The following is a 19,477-nucleotide window of genomic DNA, read 5'->3' as shown; positions in this document are numbered from 1 at the left end:
ACTACCAAATATAATTTGTTTCAGAATTATTATAATATCCTTTATTTAGATCCTACAATGGAGAGGCACTCTAATCCTCTCCACAAACTTACAAAATAGGGAAACTCTAGCTTCATTTCACTTGTGGAAATTGAGGTCAGGGAGGTTAAGTAACTTGTCCAGAGTAACCCAGAATTATGATTTGAGTATCTGATTTTGTTTCTACTGCATTTATTGTGTGGGTTAGAAACATTTATTTATGGTATTACTTTGTATTTTTGCCCTCATCATTTTAGGATGCCTCTCACATAATTTTCTAGTTTTACTTACAAAAGCTCATTTTTCAGTTTATATTGTGATATTACGTTAATTCTTTTTTCAGAGAAACTGCAGTGGAAATGTATTCTTCAGGCAGATTGTTCTGTTTTTCATGATTTTTTGACTTTTAAAATATTTTTCTTTTTATTAAGACAAATCCCAGGTTAGGGATACTTTTGGGTGGGAGCAATTTCGTAGATAAATTTGATTAGCAAATACTATTAAGAATTAACTATATGTAAAATTATTTTTATGCTTAAACAGAAGGCTTGTTCAGTTGTATTTTTAATGTCATCTAATAGTTGGCTTCTCTATGCAGAATGCATATATTCATAATTCACATAATAACATGTGCATGCCCCTAACTGAAAGCTTATATAATTTGTTAGCATATGTTTCAGAAGAAATTGTTCCATTTTTTTTCTTTGTATAAGGTCTACATTCCCTTACATCGAGATGGAACTGATGGCCAGGCTACTGTCTATTGGAGTTTGAAGCCCTCTGGCTTTAATTCAAAAGCAGTGACCCTGGACGATATAGGTCCCTTTAATGGCTCTGTTGTGTTTTTATCTGGGCAAAGTGACACAACAATCAACATTACGGTCAAAGCTGATGATACACCGGAAATGAATGAGACGGTAACACTTTCTCTAGACAGGTAATAACCCATTTAGTTTATGTTTATTTAGTAACATGTATATGTTATATGTTCAAGGTCTCTGAAATAATTTTTTGTTTTAATTATTTCCTCCATATAAAGTAAAAAGAAAAAACTGAGTGGATAACATTTTGCTCCTCTTCTGACGTTTTGTTTTTTGTTGATGGCAACTATGAGTGTTATGACATAGTGAACTTTTACCCTGCTATTCATTATGAGGAAACATTACAGGGAAAATTTATGAAAGGTATCAGATACATCATAAGCATAGCTAATAGGTTGCTATATTAAAAAAGTAGGCAGCAACAAATCTAAAATGTTAGGTTAAGCAAACAGCTCTGTTGGCTTCATTTTCAACAGGGGAGAGGATTAGAGCTTTATTTTGAGTGAGTAAAAAGAAAGCGTTAATCTTTATATAATGAAATTCTCTTTTAGCATAGAATGTGAACGCTAAATAGTATTTATATTTTTAGAGAATCAAAAGTACAAATTTAAGAGGTATTCTTATGTAATAATGAGAATTTACTTAATATTTCTCAGTGGATAATTGGTATTAGGAAAATATTACAGTCTCCTAAAGAGAATTTTTTTTAAGCAATTCAAAAAATCTCCAAAAATGAAAAAGAATACTGTATTTACTGATGTCAGTTAATTAAAAAAAATCAAGATCAATCTTATGTACTGTAATTCCCTATATTAAAGTTGATACATATTAGAGGGGGTTAGTGTGATTGGAGGGCTTTGTAAAATTCATATTTTATAAACAATAAAATTCACAGATAAATTTAATTGACATTATCTTATATTACATGAATCAGGAGTGAAATAGCAATCATTATTTTATGGAAGCCCTGATCCTCTATATTTTACCATTAGGTTTTTCTTTGTAGGTATTTTGTGTAAACATATTCCATAAACCTGATTAGTAGCTCTTCTTTATTTTTATGTTGAGGAAAAATAAGAATGTACGGAATAAATTTACAGAATGTCTGCTATGCATTTTGTTTTCATAACCGTTTTATGTGTACTTTTTTACGTGAAAAGTAACAAAACAACAACAAAGTGAACAAACAAAAAAGCAAAAACCAAATGCAACACTCACACTGTCCAAATGACTTATGTTTTAAATACGTATTTCACATTAAATCTTATGGAAAGGTATTTCAAATGACTCAAGAAAATCAGTGAAATGTAATGTAAATGAAAACTGAAAATGATTATTTTTTCACTTACATTCTTTTTCTCTTAGTTAGGTTTGAGTACTTCTTAAATCAATAGACAGTCTTCAAAAATAAACTGAAAGAAAATGAACAGCAGTTATAAACCAGACATATAGCAGTTCATAGAAATTGTTAATGAGTTTCCACTTTGGCCAAATGTTTAAAGAATGATTTAAATTTCATCTCTGAAAGTTTATAGTGACTATAATTCCATCAAAATAGTCAATTTTAACTTTATAATATAAACCTTTAATTAAATATAATTTTTATGTGTTTATTTCTCTGTCTCCCATCGGCAAAAACAATACACAAGAAGTACAAATCATGGAGTAGAGAATTTCAGGAATTATTAGTTCCTCTCTTTTCAAATACAGGAAATTATTTCAATTTTATATTAAAATGTTTTAATTCAATTAGCAACTAGTGCTTACTTGTATTAGTTGTGCATGAACAAGAATGTGCAAAGTACCTTTGAGTGTTCTAAGACATATTTAATTAAATAAATATGAGAATAAAATCTTTGAGTGGAAATAATATATTTTACCAAAACCTCCATCTCACTTTTGCAAATTTTTAACAAAACTAAAATGAAAGAATGAATGGTAGTATTATTACGTTATGATATAATAGTGCAACAAAAATAATTAACACTTTATTGTGGTACATTATACACTTTCTCTAAAGTCAAATTCAAATACAAGTTCTCTGTAGTACAGATAAAAGTTGCTCTGGAGTTAAACAGTTTATGATGCTTTCAATATCTTATCAGGTAAAAAATATTTTACTGTTTAGTTTTCCCCAAATCAGAAAAAGAAATTATTTTTCCAATTTATTTCAGAAAACTTTTTGTATATGTGGTGTATAACCCCATTTTTACAATGTTATTTGACTTTAAAAATGAAGCCCTTGTGTTGTGCATGTTGACATGTGTTTTTTGAGGCTGTTTGAAAATGCAATACATTGTATATTTGAAAGTATTTAGATTTCCTGATACTAAGTTCTTTGTAAGTAATAGTTGTCAAAATTAAAAGACAAACTGCTGTCTTATGGCTTCTTGAATATATTTCTCTGCAAATGGAAAGGTATGTATTTCTTTGCTTATAGAGTTTTAATTTTTTCAAAGAACAGTTGGCTTTAGATCTGAGGACAAAGATTTTTGTTTTTTTAAAAACCTCATTAAAGCTACTAAGTAATTATAAGTCAGGCTGAATGAGATTTGCTCAGCTGCTGCGGTCTGTGAGCATGCACAGTGCTTGGCAGGCCTCTGTGCCTTGGAGCAGGCCTGGAAAGGAATGTCTTCAATGGGTGTTGACATGCTGGCTGGCCATGGGGTCATCCTTCCCAAGTGGGAACTGCTGAACCTCTTGCTAGCATTTGTCAATAGCAAAGAAACCAATGTGCAGAATTCCCATAAAGTGTACATTACTGGCTCATGGGGGAAAAATGAAAGGCTTTCTTTAGCTTTATTTTTACTCTGTCATTCAAATTCCTAGCAGTATTAGTGAGATTTTGGCAAATGGTGTCTCTGTCTCCTTTTTCGTCCCTCCCATACTTCTTTCTGTGTTGACAGGGTAGAAACCAAAAGGTTTGTCGTGTTTTTTGGGTAAGTGTACAAAATAATGACTGGGTTTTTTTTGTTTTTTGTTTTTGGTTTTGGTTTTTCAACCTTTTGCTTTTCCAGCCATTGTTTTGGACAAGGCTGTGGTTCTGCATGTCCACAGGTCTTGAGAAATTTTGCTTGATGCCTGTGCATGTTTTGTGTGTAGTTTCATTTTCTAATGGTAAGAGGAGCGTGTATGAAATATAGGCAGATTTGTTATGAAAATCATATGACTGCATTAACAGTATAACAAATAGCTGTCCTATTATTTGGACTGTCTCTTCTGTGGCCACGAGTATGCTAGGTGTTGGTTGTCCGATATCCAAAAGCTAGAGAAGGATGTTAATTGTGATTCTCTTTTACGTAGGAAGTGAGCTGTCTTTTCTACGTATTAATTGTGGCTTCATTGTAATTTTGAGGTCTGATCATGAGTACTTTTTGGTTTAGCAGACAGTGACATTTGGGAAGGTTTAGAGCAGATTGCAGGATTGAGAATTCTCAGAGTATGCTGGCTTTTAAACCCCCAGAGCCTTGCCTCCCAGTCCCTTTGATCATTCTAATTACACATTGAGCATAAAAACCAGAAATGAAAAAAATAATCTGGTTTTAAATATGTTCTTTTGAGAGATGTATTGGAATTGTTTACCAAGTCATACATCTCAGTTCCATTCTATTCCATATTTTTTGGTGTATGTCCTATATTTTCTTATATAATAACAAAAAATTAGGAGGTTAAAATTGAAGTGAATAGAACCATATGAAAGGTCACAAAATATTTCTAAAATCTAATCATAATTTCATTTATTTTTTATCTCTGTGGTTTGCTTTAGTCCATGCAGTTACCCAACTTTTATTTAGTTAGTATAATCTAATGTCATGAGTTATTTAAAAAAAAATTCAAGTGTATGTAAAGTCAAAACAATTTTATTTAAATATATTTTCTAACTACATGTTACAAATTAAATTTTTCTAAAACTGTGAACAAATTTCTAGATTTGGTACTTTATAAAAATATATTTATTGCCTTTGATTACTGTATTTTTGGTGTACTTAGGCAACATGCGATTTCAATCAAATATGAAAGATATAAAGAATTCAGAAATAGAAATTCTTCCATAAATGTTATGAGTAAAACTATTTTGATCCTAAGTGATTTTAATACACTTAAATTCAGTTTGACTCCTAGTAACATTCATATTCATTTTCTGAAAGTGTTGTAAATATTATAAGTAAGGCTACAAAATTGAGAAGTAAGATTATAGGTGGCGGATGCCTTTTTCTCCCCTTTTCCTTTTACAGGGTCAGTGTGGAAAATCAAGTGCTAAAATCTGGATATACTAGCCGTGACCTAATTATTTTGGAAAATGATGATCCTGGGGGAGTTTTTGAATTTTCTCCTACATCTAGAGGACCCTATGTTATAAAAGTAAGTATTAGAGAAACTTCCATCTATTCTGTACTCACAACTCGAGGAGAACAGTCTTGATGGATTTGAACTTTTGTGGATTTTCATTTTTTTTAAGGAAGGGGAATCTGTAGAGCTCCATATCACCCGATCCAGGGGAGCTCTGGTTAAGCAGTTTCTACACTACCGAGTAGAGCCGAGAGATAGCAATGAATTCTACGGAAACACAGGGGTGCTAGAATTTAAACCTGGGGAACGAGAGATCGTAATCACATTGTTATCAAGATTGGATGGGATACCAGAGGTACAGGATTTTTTTCTTGTGCTTTTGTGGAAAGCTGATAGTATCTAGTACATTATGAGTGTAGATATTTTGAACATTGACAAGGAGATAGAGGAATGGAAGTGAGCAAGAAAAGATTGAGAAGTATTTATGTTTGGAAAAGAAAAGAAAAACAAGTTTAAAAAGCAAAATAAGATTCATTCAACTTTGAATTGCATGTTTGTCCTACATAAAGAAATACCAAATGATCTGAAACTTTCAGTGATTGGTTTTCATAAGTTTACTTATGTTAAGCCTTATTGTATGTAACCTGTTTGAACGTGTAGTAATATGGGTTTGAAGTGTTTCTGTAAAATCACATTTTTAAAGGAAATAAAGTTAAGTTTTGTATTAATGGAACCACATATTGTTCCAGCATGTTTGCACACCAGAGTGTATGTAGCTTTGAAATTAATTTTATTTTATTTACATGTGCTAGTTTAAATGACTAGATCATCAGTGATATGTCCAAGCCTTCTTACTGTTTCAGTATAGTCTCATGGCTTCTCTTTTCTCTTTTTGGATAGTATGTACTTTTATATCTGATGTCTCCCTTACCTGACAGGAGAATGTTAAACAATTGTTTTAGAAATAATATTAGCTCTTTTGTTTTCTCAGTGAGTGGTATGTTTCTGAAAAATAGGTAGTAGTAGTATTTCTGATTATCTGTATTTTATTTGCTTTGAATATTTGAACTTCATATCTTTCCTAATTTGACATGTTCACTTTAGTTGGATGAACACTACTGGGTGGTCCTCAGCAGCCATGGTGAACGGGAAAGCAAGTTGGGAAGTGCCACGGTTGTCAACATAACAATTCTAAAAAACGACGATCCTCATGGGATTATAGAGTTTGTTTCTGAAGATCTAATTGTTATGATCAATGAAAGTAAAGGAGACGATACCTATAGTGGTAATTTGTTCTGCTTCTCATATTCTGGTATTGTTTACTAAAGAGGAAATTAACCACTTTTTATTTTATTTCTTTAGCAAATAGTTATTTTTACTTGTCCATCTGCCTTAAAATTACATGTAGTGCAGACATTGGTGTTTTTAAAAATGACGTTTAGGATTCCTATTTTTATTTCTTACCTTAGTATTGTAATGATAATGATGTAATGATAATGATGGTCTCAGTTATATTTTGATTTCAGTTAACCACATGTGGTAGAATCCGAACAATAGGATTCAAATAGGAGAGACTTTAAAACTGAGAATTAGTGCTTGGGAGCTAAGTGCAGTGGCATGAAATGAGAAGGAGCTTATTTTTAGAGCAGCGTCTGTGTAGGTGAAAAAATTACTTTTGAGTGTACGGCTTCCTCTAGCAGCTTTAGCAAATATCCTTTTAGAACTTTATGATAGGTGAACCTGATTAATCACCATTTTGTTCCCTGTGGTGAATGACTTTTAAATCCCTGAACTGTGGTAAATAAGATCAAGTCCATTTATTGCACAAATTTTATACCTGCCGAAAGAAAACTAGGTTACCACATTTAGATACATACTTTGAACCCATGTAAGCAAGTGATTGGCTTTTATTAAAAAGAGGTCTTATATTTACTTTTGTTTTTTAAGCAGTTTCTTTACTTATTTTATAATTGTTCAATATATATTCATGTATATTATACACATTTGTATTTCACAGCTGTTTATGATGTAGTAAGAAATCGAGGCAACTTTGGTGTTGTTAGTGTATCATGGGTGGTTTGTCCAGACTTTACACAAGATGTGTTTCCTGTCCAAGGGACTATTTTCTTTGGAGATCAGGAATTTTCGAAAAATATCACCATTTATTCCCTTCCAGATGAGGTAAATGTTGCATATATTAACTCTCTTTATGTGTTGTCATTGCTTAATAATTAGTTTTTATTTAATAATTAATCATCTGGCAATACATCTTGTCATGAAGATATGACAAAAAGAATGCAGGCATGATAATGTCTGAATAGACACCAAAAGAGAAATACTTTTTGTTTCCCTGAAGGCATTTTTAACTCTTAGAACTCACGCTTGCCAGTAACATGCACAGGTGTCGAGGTTAGGTTGAGGTTAAATGTGCCGCTTATGCTTTGGGCCTTTGAAGACAAGGGTGTACCATCTATTAAGTATGCTCTTGTTGCATTCTCAGAATCGGAACAAAGGACCAGATGGATCATGGACCCAGAGTGGTGCTCATGTTATTGGTAGTGAAGAGAAAGAACTTAGTAACAATGGTAGTGGATTTTTCTGAGCTGAGCTGAGCTGTGCTTTAAACAGTCACGAAGCCTGTTTACTTTCCCTCAGGCTTGTTCCTTGAGAGAAAGACTTCCAACATGCTTCCATTTTAGGATGCAGAGAACACTAGCTTGCATGGATGAAATGAAAGAGAAATGGTGTTCACCTATGGATTTATATAGACTCAGAGATGGTAGGGAATCTCATCTTGGTAGCACATGGGAATGAGGTCTTTATGGGTGAAGCTTCAGTAAGGTTTGTGAGAGGCCTTTGAGAGCTAGCCACACTGTTGTTACTATTATGACCTCTGTTCTAAATGCATCCAAAAGTTATTTTTCTGGCCTTTTTTTTTTTTTTTTTTTTTTTTTTTTTGGTAAACGACACATATCTTCTTATAGAAATAATGTGAGCTGTGTAGTATTTATATTTTTAGCATATATAAAACAAAATAACTGGATTTCTATTAAATTTTATGAGTTAGAATAAAATGGCTGTTTGGATGAAATGCATATTAAAATGTTTTTTTGGGTCTGAATCCTACTTGAATCATTAGGGTGCTTCTGCCTCAAATGGCAGTGAACGTTAGTACTGCCATTAATAGAGTCATTTTTTAAAAGATAAAAAATAATTTAGGACTGTAGTATAGAATTGTTTGTGCAAATCACCTGACTTAAAACATGTATAATGTTTCCCACAAGATTCCAGAGGAAATGGAGGAATTCACCATCACTCTACTTAATGCCACTGGAGGAGCTAAAATAGGAAATAGAACTACTGCAACTCTGAGGATTAGAAGAAATGATGACCCCATTTATTTTGCAGGTGGTATTTCAGTCTTTTTTGAGTGACTTCACATCTTTTTAAACAGTAGATAGATATGTCTTCAGTAACATTTTTAACTGAACATTTTCAAGAAAGCACAACTGATGCTTATTTAAATATGATTTCTTGATTTGTTTGAATGATCATTATTTAATCTGTTTGATATTTTAAGAAATGTTTTTAAAGGTTGTCGGAAGGAAAAAGAAAATAAAACAAGTACTGTTTTTACTAGCTTTGTTCTCCCTCTGCCTTCAGATTCCAAGGTATTTCTTTTGCCTTTGTGCAGTAAAGAGCACTCTTCACGAAACTTCTTCCAGTACACAATGTAGCCAGTTCAGGGTCTGGGTATTATTTGCCTAATGGATGCTCACTTACTGTAATAACTAATCTTTATTGGATCTGTAAATTAAGGATTCCCTATTTTTTGCATCTTAATTTTCTTTAGAAGTCTTTTTGGGGACTCTAGACAGTTTTTAGTTTTCATTGTAATTTTAATTCCAGTATAGGTAATGTACAGTGTGATATTACTTTCAGGTATACAATATAGTAATTCAAAACTTCGATAAACACCCCATGCTCATTGTGACAAGGGCACTCCTTAATCCCCATCACCTATTTTATCCCCAATCCCTACCTTCCCATTCTGCCTCCTGGAACCATTGGTTTGTTCTCTGCAGTTGAACTTTTTTAGTTTGATTTGTGAGCTTAATTGGTGTCTAATTCTTTCTTAAACCTTTTTTTGCAAGCCATTCAATTTATAACTGCAGGAATCTTTTAAAGCTCTTGAATTTTATTGATGACTATTCTTAACATTCAGATAACATGTACATAATGAATTAGTCCTGTGTTCAGCCTTCTGCTAATTGCTGTGGCAAAAATAGAACGTAAGATAGCTGGGCTTATTCTCAAGGAACTTACAATCTGAATTTGGATATGAGGTATATGAAACAGTAGGCAGAGGATTCAGCATGTAATTTACTGACAGCTTGAGAGTTGAAGACCATGAATTCTGTAGGAATGAAGGCAAGGGGAAGGTTACTAACCTAGAAGTAATCAGAAGCGGCTTCATGTAGGACTTGGCAATAGAGTTGAATCTTTAAGCAAAGATACAATGGAGGACAGTTCTTGTTTGGGCAGGGAGAAACAAAGTGATTTGAAGATATGTAGATGGGATCAGAAAAGCTCACATGTTCCTTCTTTTCTTCATAAATATTTCAGAACCTCGTGTGGTGAGAGTTCAGGAAGGTGAGACTGCTAACTTTACAGTTCTCAGAAATGGATCTGTGGATGTTGCCTGCACTGTCCAATATGCTACCATGGATGGGAAGGCTACCGCAAGAGAGGGAGACTTTGTTCCTGTTGAAAAGGGAAAAGCGCTCGTTTTTGCGGTTGGAAATAGGAAGCAGAGGATATCTGTCTTCATTAATGAAGATGATATCCCAGAAACAGATGAGTCTTTTTATATAATCCTCTTTAATTCAACAGGTAAATAAATTATATTTTTATGGCGGATCTGTTGTTTCAGTACCTTTATCAAGATGACAATAAGTACGTAACTGTCATCTATGACTATTCAAGAGCAGAATTGTTTCTTTTATTGCTTTTTTGAGGGAAAGAATGAAGAATATACGTGTTGAATCTTCATGTGCCTGGTATACTCTGTGGCATTATTTTTAATTTTTTTCACAATGTGGCACATGTATAAAATTGTGATACTATGTAAGGAATAGAAATCTTCTAGTTAAAGCTACCCTCAGCCTTGTTTAGTAACCCAAGGGCTTAGGGAATCAGTATCTGTAACCCCTTGCCATTCTAGCATGGTGTTGGACATACTGGCCAGGAAGCTGCAGTCTGTAGATGGCTGAATACAACTGGCTGTTTGATAATTCTCTGAAGGTATAGCCATGATGAATGATACTTTGCAAGAAGGAAAAGATAGGCTCTTTCTTCTTCTGTATACCATAAATGAAGCAGGATGTTTGGACCCCACTGTTTGGGTCCTGATATCACCTTTAGTCAATTGGTGAGGCTATAGCTTGTTTCTACATTTATTCTTTTAAGTGTACAAAGAGCTAGTTTTTTATGAACCTTTTGAGAATAAGTTGAAGATAGGATACTCCATCACCCCTGAATACATTAGTGCATTTTTTCTACAAACAAGGACACTCTCTTACATAACCACAATACAACCATAATGTAGTATAACCATTAATATAACATTAATGTAGTCATTGCCTCAGACCCCATTCAGATTTCTCCAGTTGTCCCAATAATGTCCTTTCTAGCAAAATGATCCTTTCATAAATCATGCATTGATTTTAGTTGTCCTGTCTCTTTAATCTCTTCAATTTGGAGTAGTTCTCCTCAGTCTTTCCTTGACTTTTATGACCGTTGAAATATAGAAATTACAGGCTAGTTATTTTGTAGAACATCGCCCATTTTGGGTTTGTTTGATATTTCCCCATTACTAGGTTCAGGTTTTACATCATTGACAGGAATTTCATAGAAGTTATACTGTGTTCTTAACCATCTCTTCAGTTGACACGTGATTTTGTTTTTTGTCCCTTGATGGCAGTGTTTACTTTGACCATAATTTAGGTGGTGACTGCCAGGCTTCTCTACTGTACTTTTTTCTTTGTAATTAATAAATATTTTTGTGGGGAACACACTTTAGTAAATATCCTGTAACTCACCAAACTTTCATTTTTTTTCACTGATCTATATATCAGTATTGACTCATGATTTTATTTTAATACAGTGGGTTATATTTCACTGTCATTATTTGTTTTGGTGGTCAGATTTTCCCAGATTTGGCTAATGGTAGCCTATTTGAGGTGACTTTTTTGTCTTTTTGACATGTTCCATATTATTCTGTGAGCATTTTCTTACTTCCTGGCACAGCAAGCTGTTATAAACTCATCTTATACTTTTCCTGTGACAACCCTGAAATTCGTCATTTCTCCAAGAAGCCTGGTTTCTTTCAGTGAAGGATGTTTTTTAGAAACCAGAATCTGGGCGTTAGGTGGGCATATTTGTTCTCAGCGTATGTTCCTCCTCGGCCCTGTATGTGTACAGAAATTAGGCATGTATTTATGTATCTATTTCTATACACACACACACACACACTTGTCTATCTGTAATTCTGTATCCAACTATGTGAAAACCATTAGTTCATACAAATATTTCTATTTCTATTTCAATGATTTGTTATAAACTTCCAGGTTTCTTTCCTTCCATATTTGTCCCTTCTTTCTCTGATACTGTTAAATTTAGAAGCTGTTATCATTAATATATTTACTTACTTGATTAATTCCCTCTGTAACCACTTTTCCCCATTGCTTCTTTTATCCTCCTTACACAAGGAGGTTACCTTTCTTACCCCTCTAGGTTTCTAGCTTCCTATGTGAGGCCAATTCCCTGTGTGGATACCTTCCCACTCCACTCAGATTCCAACATCTAACACCAAGGTTTTCTTCTGTGGAGATGGCCTCCGGTCACTGTTGTGCCATAACCGTCTGCCCTTACTGTGAATGCCTGCCTTGTGCTTTACCTTGTGTCTTTTGGACTGAAATACTCAGAAAGAAGAAAAGGAAAAGAAAGAGATCACTGTTTGTTTATGCTGTGTTTCTCTGTCATTTTCCCTATCTTTATCTCTCTTTCGTTGTGTCTCTCTTCCTGTTTCCCTTCTTGTTTTTCACACGACTTAATAAGAAAATTAGAAAAGTAAAAATGAAAAATTCTTATCTTATGAGGAAAAAATTAACTTTGTAGAGTAATGTCCACAAAATAAATTTTACAGTTACAGAAAACCCCCCACAATTATTAATCAGGTATTATGTAGACCAGAAACATTTTGATTAATTGTCCTAAAATTTAAATGAAAGAAATTGCTATAGACAAAAATAATCTTGGTGATGTAAAAGTGAAAAAGTTTTGCTGTCATGATGAAGAAATGACATGGTCTTAATAGTTTGCTGTAGAAATAAGTTCTTAATTCCATTTATTAATTTGGTGTCATTTTGTGGAAAATTATTGTATCCCAAACATCTTTGGGGTCAAAATGTCACTGGGGTTCAACTATTGTCAGGAACAAAATGTCACTATGATTATGGTGGATCAAAATATCTAAACCTCTTTTTAATTTTTTATTCTTTTTTAAGTTTAGAGAGAGAACACATGCACACATAAGTGGGGGAAGGGCAGAGGGAGGGATGGGGGAGTGGGAGAGAGAGAGAGAGAGAGAGAGTGAGAGAGAGAGAGAGGGAGATTCTTAAGCAGGCTCCATGCTTAGCACAGAGCCCAACATGGGGCTCGATACCATAACCCTGAGATCATGAGCTAAGCCAAAGTCAAGAGTCAGATGCTCAACCGACTGAGCCATCCAGGTGCCCCAAAACATCCAAACCTCTTACACAGAGAATGTAACATGACTATGCAAGGAAATGACTGTGTTTATTTTGTAAAATGTATCATTGGGGAAATATATTTTGATATTTGGAGAGAGAACAAGTAAGAGGAAGTGGTGTCACTGGATGACTGGCCTGAGGTATACTGCCACTGCATTTGTTTTCAATATTTTCCCAGATGTCATGGCATCTGAGGACGTAGTGACTTTAGCTATGAAGACTTGGATGACATAATTTGTGCTTTTACATCTCCTCTTAGTTCTTTCTCTTCCACTCTTCTCTCCTGTTTTATGATGTCAACACATCAAGCGCTGAAGGGATCAATGGTAGGAGGGCTGAATGGGTAGCATCTCTAACAGGACCTAGTGTTGGCAGTGGATATTTGTCCCTGATAGTTACTGTTCACAGTATGTGGCCTGAGATTGAATTATTGAATCAAAGGATATGGCCATGCTCAGAGCCCTTGTTAAATACTGTCAGTTCTCCCTGTGGAGGGACAGAATGAGTTTTTAGTACCACGTGTGATATGTTGTATGACAAATGCACATGGCATCAGTATCCTGCCAAAATTAGATTTTATTGTTTTTGTTTTTCCTAGATTTTTATGATTCGATATTTTGAGGTATTTGGTTATTCTGTATTGTCAGCATTTTCTGTACAATTATTTTACTAGACAGTATTTTTTCCCTCTTTCCATTGGTTAATTATCAAAGTAAGTGTGACTACAGTTGTATATTGATGTAAATTCTTTTTAATGTGCTGGTCTGCTGCATTTAATTTCTGATTCTGTAATTTTAGTTTTAGATGTTGCCCTTATCTGATTTTAAAAGTTTTATTTCTTTCAGTTCAGCTAACATTCATAAATAACTTTTGTGTACCAGTTACTGGAACTCTACTCTTCAGGGCATGGAATTGATTAAGAAGGATTTGTCCAAGGAGCTCACAGTAGAATTGTATGTGTGTGTGGGTGTGTGTACTAAATTAATGCTATGATTGTTATGATACACTGACAAAGTGGGAAGTGCTGTAGGAACATGGTGGAACTTCTCTTACCTTAACTTTGGAATTCAAGGAAGAATTCCTGGAAGATGTGTCGCTTGAGCCGGGTCCTGAGGAGTAACAAGTGTAAAGATAAGGAGGATTTTGCTTGCTTTGGGAACAGCAGGAACAGAAAAGAGCTTTAGATCTCTGGGAAATAATGAGAATGTTATTGTCAATAACAGTGCTGACACACTTTGGATGGAATTGGAGTAGAGGAATCAAGTTCAGCACCATAAAGATTGCTTTGTTCAGGAAGCAAACTGCTTCCTGAAAACAGAGACTTACAGGAAAATACACGGGGTGCCTGGGTGGTTCGTTCAGTTGAGTGTCTGACTTCGGCTCAGGTCATGATCTCACAGTTTGTGAGTTTGAACCCTGCATTGGCTTTGCTCCTGTCAGTGTGAAGCCTGCTTCGGATCCTGTGTCGTTCCCCCTCCCACCCCCTCCCCCACCGCCCCAAGGCTTCATTCTCTGTCTCTCCCAAAAATAAATATTAAAAAAATAAATATAAATAAATGGAAATGCCCAAGGGATGCCTTGGGTGGCTCATTCTGAGCATCTGACTCCTGATTTTAGCTCAGGTCATGATCCCAGGGTCGTGGGATTGAGCCCTCATCGGCTCCTCACTGAGCAAGGAGCCTGCTTAAGATTCTCTTCCTCTCTCTCCACCCCCCTCCGCCCTGCTCCTTTCCCCTGTTCATGCACTCTCTCTAAAATAAAAAATTTTTAATATTAAAAAGGGAAATGTTTAGACCATTCTAATTAATATGAGCAGGAATATATTTTTTTTATTGTTTACTTATTTTTGAGACAGAGAGAGACAGAGCATGAATGAGGGAGGGTGAGAGAGAGAGAGGGAGACACAGAATCTGAAGCAGGCTCCAAGCTCCGAGCTGTCAGCACAGAGCCCGATGCGGGGCTCGAACTCACAGACCATGAGATCATGACCTGAGCCGAAGTCAGAAGCTCAACCGACTGAGCCACCCAGGTGCCCCTGAACAGGAGTATTTTTATGTTATGGGGTAATCCTCACACTTTTTATGAAAAGAAAGAATATACCTCAAAAATTTGAATTACATAAAGCTGTGTTTTTGATTTCTAATTAAACTACTAAAGCAATATTCCTGTTGTGAAGAAAAGTATCTTCTGTGTTTTTCAGTGAAGTAGGTCTTCTGTAATTAAACATTTCCACAAAGACAAGTCACATTAAACTTATCTAGGCATCTCTTTTATTTATGACCTTCATTGTGGAAATTCTTGCTGAAATTTGAACTTCATTATAAACTTTTCCTTAATTTTAAAATATGAATTTAATAGCAAGTTAACTACTTCTTTGTTATTTTAATTTTTTTAATTTAGGTGATACAGTAGTATATCAATATGGAATAGCTACAGTGATAATTGAAGCTAATGATGACCCAAATGGCATTTTTTCTCTGGAGCCCATAGACAAAGCAGTAGAAGAAGGAAAGACTAATGCATTTTGGTAAGCATATTTGAATAAGATAAAATCATAATTGGATAAAATAAAACGTTTAAGTATGCACAAATTTGAAATATTATTAATGTTTCAAAATTTCAAAATGAACGATAAGCTTTGTTTATGCTGTTGCCACTTGTTTAAAAAAAACAAAAAACAACACGTTAGCTGGTGAACGGAAATTATTATCCGTACCCTCCTCACCTCAGTTTCCATCATCAGGACTGAGAGACTTGAGTTATCCAAGGTCTTCTGCAACTCTTCTTTCAAATGATATGTGACTACCCTCACCCCATCCTTTGCTTTTGAAGAACTCTTGCCAGTTCTTCTGTAAATATTTTTCGATGGGGTTTAGAATTTACCCTTCAGTTTGTACTTTGAAGAGTATGACTTTTAAGATGGCTTCTCTTTGTTGTTTAAAGTTCTGCCGGGGCACCTGGGTGGCTCAGTCGGTTAAGCGGCTGACTTCAGCTCAGGTCATGATCTCGATCTCGCGGTCCGTGAGTTTGAGCCCCGCGTTGGGCTCTGGGCTGACAGCTCAGAGCCTGGAGCCTGTTTCAGATTCTATGTCTCCCTCTCTCTGACCCTCCCCTGTCCATACTCTGTCTCTCCCTGTCTCAAAAATAAATAAAACGTTAAAAAAAAAATAAAAAAATAAAAAAATAAAGTTCTGCCTCATTCTCTTACCGTGAGATTAATCGTGGGTGCTCACTAAGGATTAGCTGGCTGGTTTATATTAAAGATGGTAAATAGAAAAAGTCTATTGCTGAGATAACACAGAAAGCTATCACTGGAGTTAAATTCACTACTTATATATTTTTCATAAGAATTCATTTTCTTTAATTTGTTATGTAGGATTTTGAGGCATCGCGGACACTTTGGCAATGTTTCTGTGGCTTGGCAGCTGTTTGAGAATGATTCTGCTTTGCAGCCTGGACAGGAGTTCTATGAAACTTCAGGGATTGTTAACTTTATGGATGGTGAAGAAGCCAAACCAATAATTCTCCATGCTTTTCCAGATAAAATTCCTGAATTCAATGAATTTTATATTTTAAAGCTTGTAAACATTTCAGGTGCTGTGTTTTTCCACCTTTTTTATTTTATTGCTGAAATTTGATGTTTTATACATAAGTAATTAGAGCTGTACCAAAAATACAATTAATGAAGAAGTAAGTGTATCTTGATTGTCCAACTTTAAATGTCAAAAATACCCTTTTTGATAGAAGCATTATTTTTAACATTCATTTTGTGGTCTTGGCTTGGCTAAGTTTTATGGATGGAGACTTACATTCATTCTTAAACTTAGATTTTTTTCCTCACTAAATAGAGTATCTCCAACAAAATATTAATGGAAGTTAGGAAGTACAGATTCATGGTAGCTTAAAGCTTGGTCTTGTGCCATTGAAACAATTTAGACAATCATTTTCCCCATTACTTGTGGTTTTAAGCACAGGAATTAAAACTTTCTAGTTAATATTCTCTTTTCATGCTTTTTTGGTTATTAATGAAATTATTCTGAGCCAAAATACCTCTGAAAATGTGGTAAAAACCATACGGTGACATTGTTGTTCATTGATTAATGACTATATTATTTAACCAGAAGTTTGCTAGTCAAATTCCTTTTGTCTTCACCTCATACTGGAAAGTACTTCAGATTCTGATTTCTTATTTATTATAAGTCAATCTTATTACAGGTGGATCTCCAGGTCCTGGGGGCCAACTAGCAGGAACCAACCTCCAGGTGACAGTAATGATTCCATTTAATGATGATCCCTTTGGAATTTTCATCTTGGATCCAGAGTGCTTAGAGAGAGAAGTTGCAGAAGATGTCCTGTCAGAAGACGATATGTCTTATATTACCCATTTTACCATTTTGAGGCAGCAGGGTGTGTTTGGTGATGTACGAGTAGGCTGGGAAATACTGTCCAGTGAGTTCACTGATGGTTTGCCCCCAATGATAGATTTTTTGCTAGTTGGAATTTTCCCCAGCACTGTGCACTTACAGCCGCACATGCGGCGTCACCACAGTGGAACAGATGCTTTGTACTTCAGTGGAGTAGAGGGTGCATTTGGAACTGTTCATCCAAAATACCATCCTTCCAGGAACAACTCAATTGCCAACTTTACGTTTTCAGCTTGGGTAATCCCCGATGCCAATACAAATGGATTTGTTATAGCAAAGGATGATGGTAATGGAAGCATCTACTATGGGGTAAAAATTCAAACAAATGAATCCCATGTGGCACTTTCTCTTCATTACAAAACTTTGGGTTCCAATGCTACATATATTGCCAAGACAACAGTCATGAAATATTTAGAAGAAAATGTTTGGCTTCATCTTCTCATTGTCCTGGATGATGGTATAATTGAATTCTACCTTGATGGAAATGCGATGCCCAGAGGAATCAAGAGTCTGAAAGGAGAAGCCATTATTGATGGTGAGTGTCATGTTTATGACTAGGACACTGAATTTTGAATTTTTAAAAATTTTGATTTCTTACGAAGGCCAACTGATATTTAAAAATCTGCTTGTGTATTGGTTTAATTTCTGTAATAAAGCTATACCTACCAAAACCATAAATTCTGTACTGAGTGTTGCAGAAATGAATCAGGGAAAGTCTTTATCCTTGACGTACTTAAAATAGGCTCTGGGAGAGAGATGTGTATGTATAAACAGATCACCTCAATATTGTGGGATGAAAGAAAAATTATGAAGGCAGAATATTTATCTCCCCATAGGCAGTAGGAGGGATGGGGCATGATGATTCCAGGTAGAAAAAAGAGCAGAGGTATAGAAACATGAAACAGCCTATTGAATTTGGGGAACTGCTGTTTGGTGAATTGCTGGAGGTGAAGGGTGGTGGGTGTAAGGTTAAAGAGGAGTTGGAAGAGAAAAATTACTTTAAAATGCCCTGCAATTACAGAGGTTTATAGTATTAGTAGGTAAATTGGTGAATTCTGTGGAGAGCTTTGAAGAAATAGGCTTTGTGGTCTTCAAGCTGGATTATATATTGTTTCTTTGAGAAATACTGGTAATTTCCATTATAATCACCAATTCTTTCCCAGCCCCTCCATCCTAGGATGTGATTATTTTTTAATTAGTAGGAAAGTAGAGCACAGCTTATATGGTTGTAGCTTATTAGACTATTTTCCTTCTGAACCTCCTTGCATTGGGTATCTGGTTGAATTTTTTTTCTAGTAGAAAAAAAATGATGCCCAAAAGAAACAACATGCACACGCTACTGATGTCACCTCCAAGGATTATGCTTACAGCATTCTCTAGCATTAAATCAATCCCCTTTTGATTGTGTGAATATATGCATATGTCTGTTACCACTGATTCATGTGGTGATGGCATGGTGGTAGAATGAGAGTGGGAAGGATTGGGGATATCAAGAGCTGGTGTTTCTTTTCTCTGTTTAGCGTACTGCAAGGAACTTAGATTGTTTCTGTAATTTGTAATTTGGAAAAAAAATTTCAAAGTATTTATATATTTAAAATATATTAATGAATGGGGCGCCTGGGTGGCGCAGTCGGTTGAGCGTCCGACTTCAGCCAGGTCACGATCTCGCGGTCCGTGAGTTCGAGCCCCGCGTCGGGCTCTGGGCTGATGGCTCAGAGCCTGGAGCCTGTTTCAGATACTGTGTGTCCCTCTCTCTCTGCCCCTCCCCCGTTCACGCTCTGTCTCTCTCTGTCCCAAAAATAAATAAACGTTGAAAAAAAAAAATATTAATGAACTATAGTATATGTTAGGTATTTTAAGATACATAAAAGTATATGTTCCATATGGTGTACAGATAGATGAAGTTTTAAAACTTTAAATTCATTAATTTCAGCACCCATGTAACTAACTAGATCAAGAAATAGCATTCCAGAACCCCTGTAGCCCTTCTGCAGTCACTGACTCACCACCCTGCCCACCTACTGTTGCCATTTCTGAGAGCATGAGAGTAGCTTCTCCAATTTTTTTATTTTATGTAAATCAAATTGAGCAGTGTGTATACTTGAGTGCC

General features: G+C 35.1%; 1 protein-coding gene across 4 annotated transcripts in view; it reads left to right on the top strand.

Annotated features, from left to right (window-relative positions):
* The window catches only part of ADGRV1 (adhesion G protein-coupled receptor V1), a 567,138-nt gene that overhangs the window by 61,068 nt on the left and 486,593 nt on the right, over nt 1-19,477 (top strand). For all 4 annotated transcript variants that reach the window (XM_086696839.1, XM_086696829.1, XM_086696845.1 and 1 more), the window contains exons 11-20: nt 732-955; nt 5,075-5,201; nt 5,299-5,484; nt 6,234-6,414; nt 7,147-7,310; nt 8,414-8,537; nt 9,756-10,022; nt 15,344-15,470; nt 16,320-16,537; nt 17,159-17,902. In XM_086696839.1, coding sequence (XP_086552965.1) covers nt 732-955; nt 5,075-5,201; nt 5,299-5,484; nt 6,234-6,414; nt 7,147-7,310; nt 8,414-8,537; nt 9,756-10,022; nt 15,344-15,470; nt 16,320-16,537; nt 17,159-17,902 — 2,362 coding nt within the window. The remainder of the gene's footprint in view (nt 1-731; nt 956-5,074; nt 5,202-5,298; nt 5,485-6,233; nt 6,415-7,146; nt 7,311-8,413; nt 8,538-9,755; nt 10,023-15,343; nt 15,471-16,319; nt 16,538-17,158; nt 17,903-19,477) is intronic.

This window comes from Puma concolor, chromosome A1 (assembly GCF_028749965.1).
Source record: "Puma concolor isolate L17-30 chromosome A1, mPumCon1.1.hap2, whole genome shotgun sequence".
Lineage (NCBI taxonomy): Eukaryota > Metazoa > Chordata > Mammalia > Carnivora > Felidae > Puma > Puma concolor.
The sequence above is the reverse complement of the archived record's forward strand: the minus strand, read 5'-3'. Positions and strand labels throughout refer to the sequence as shown.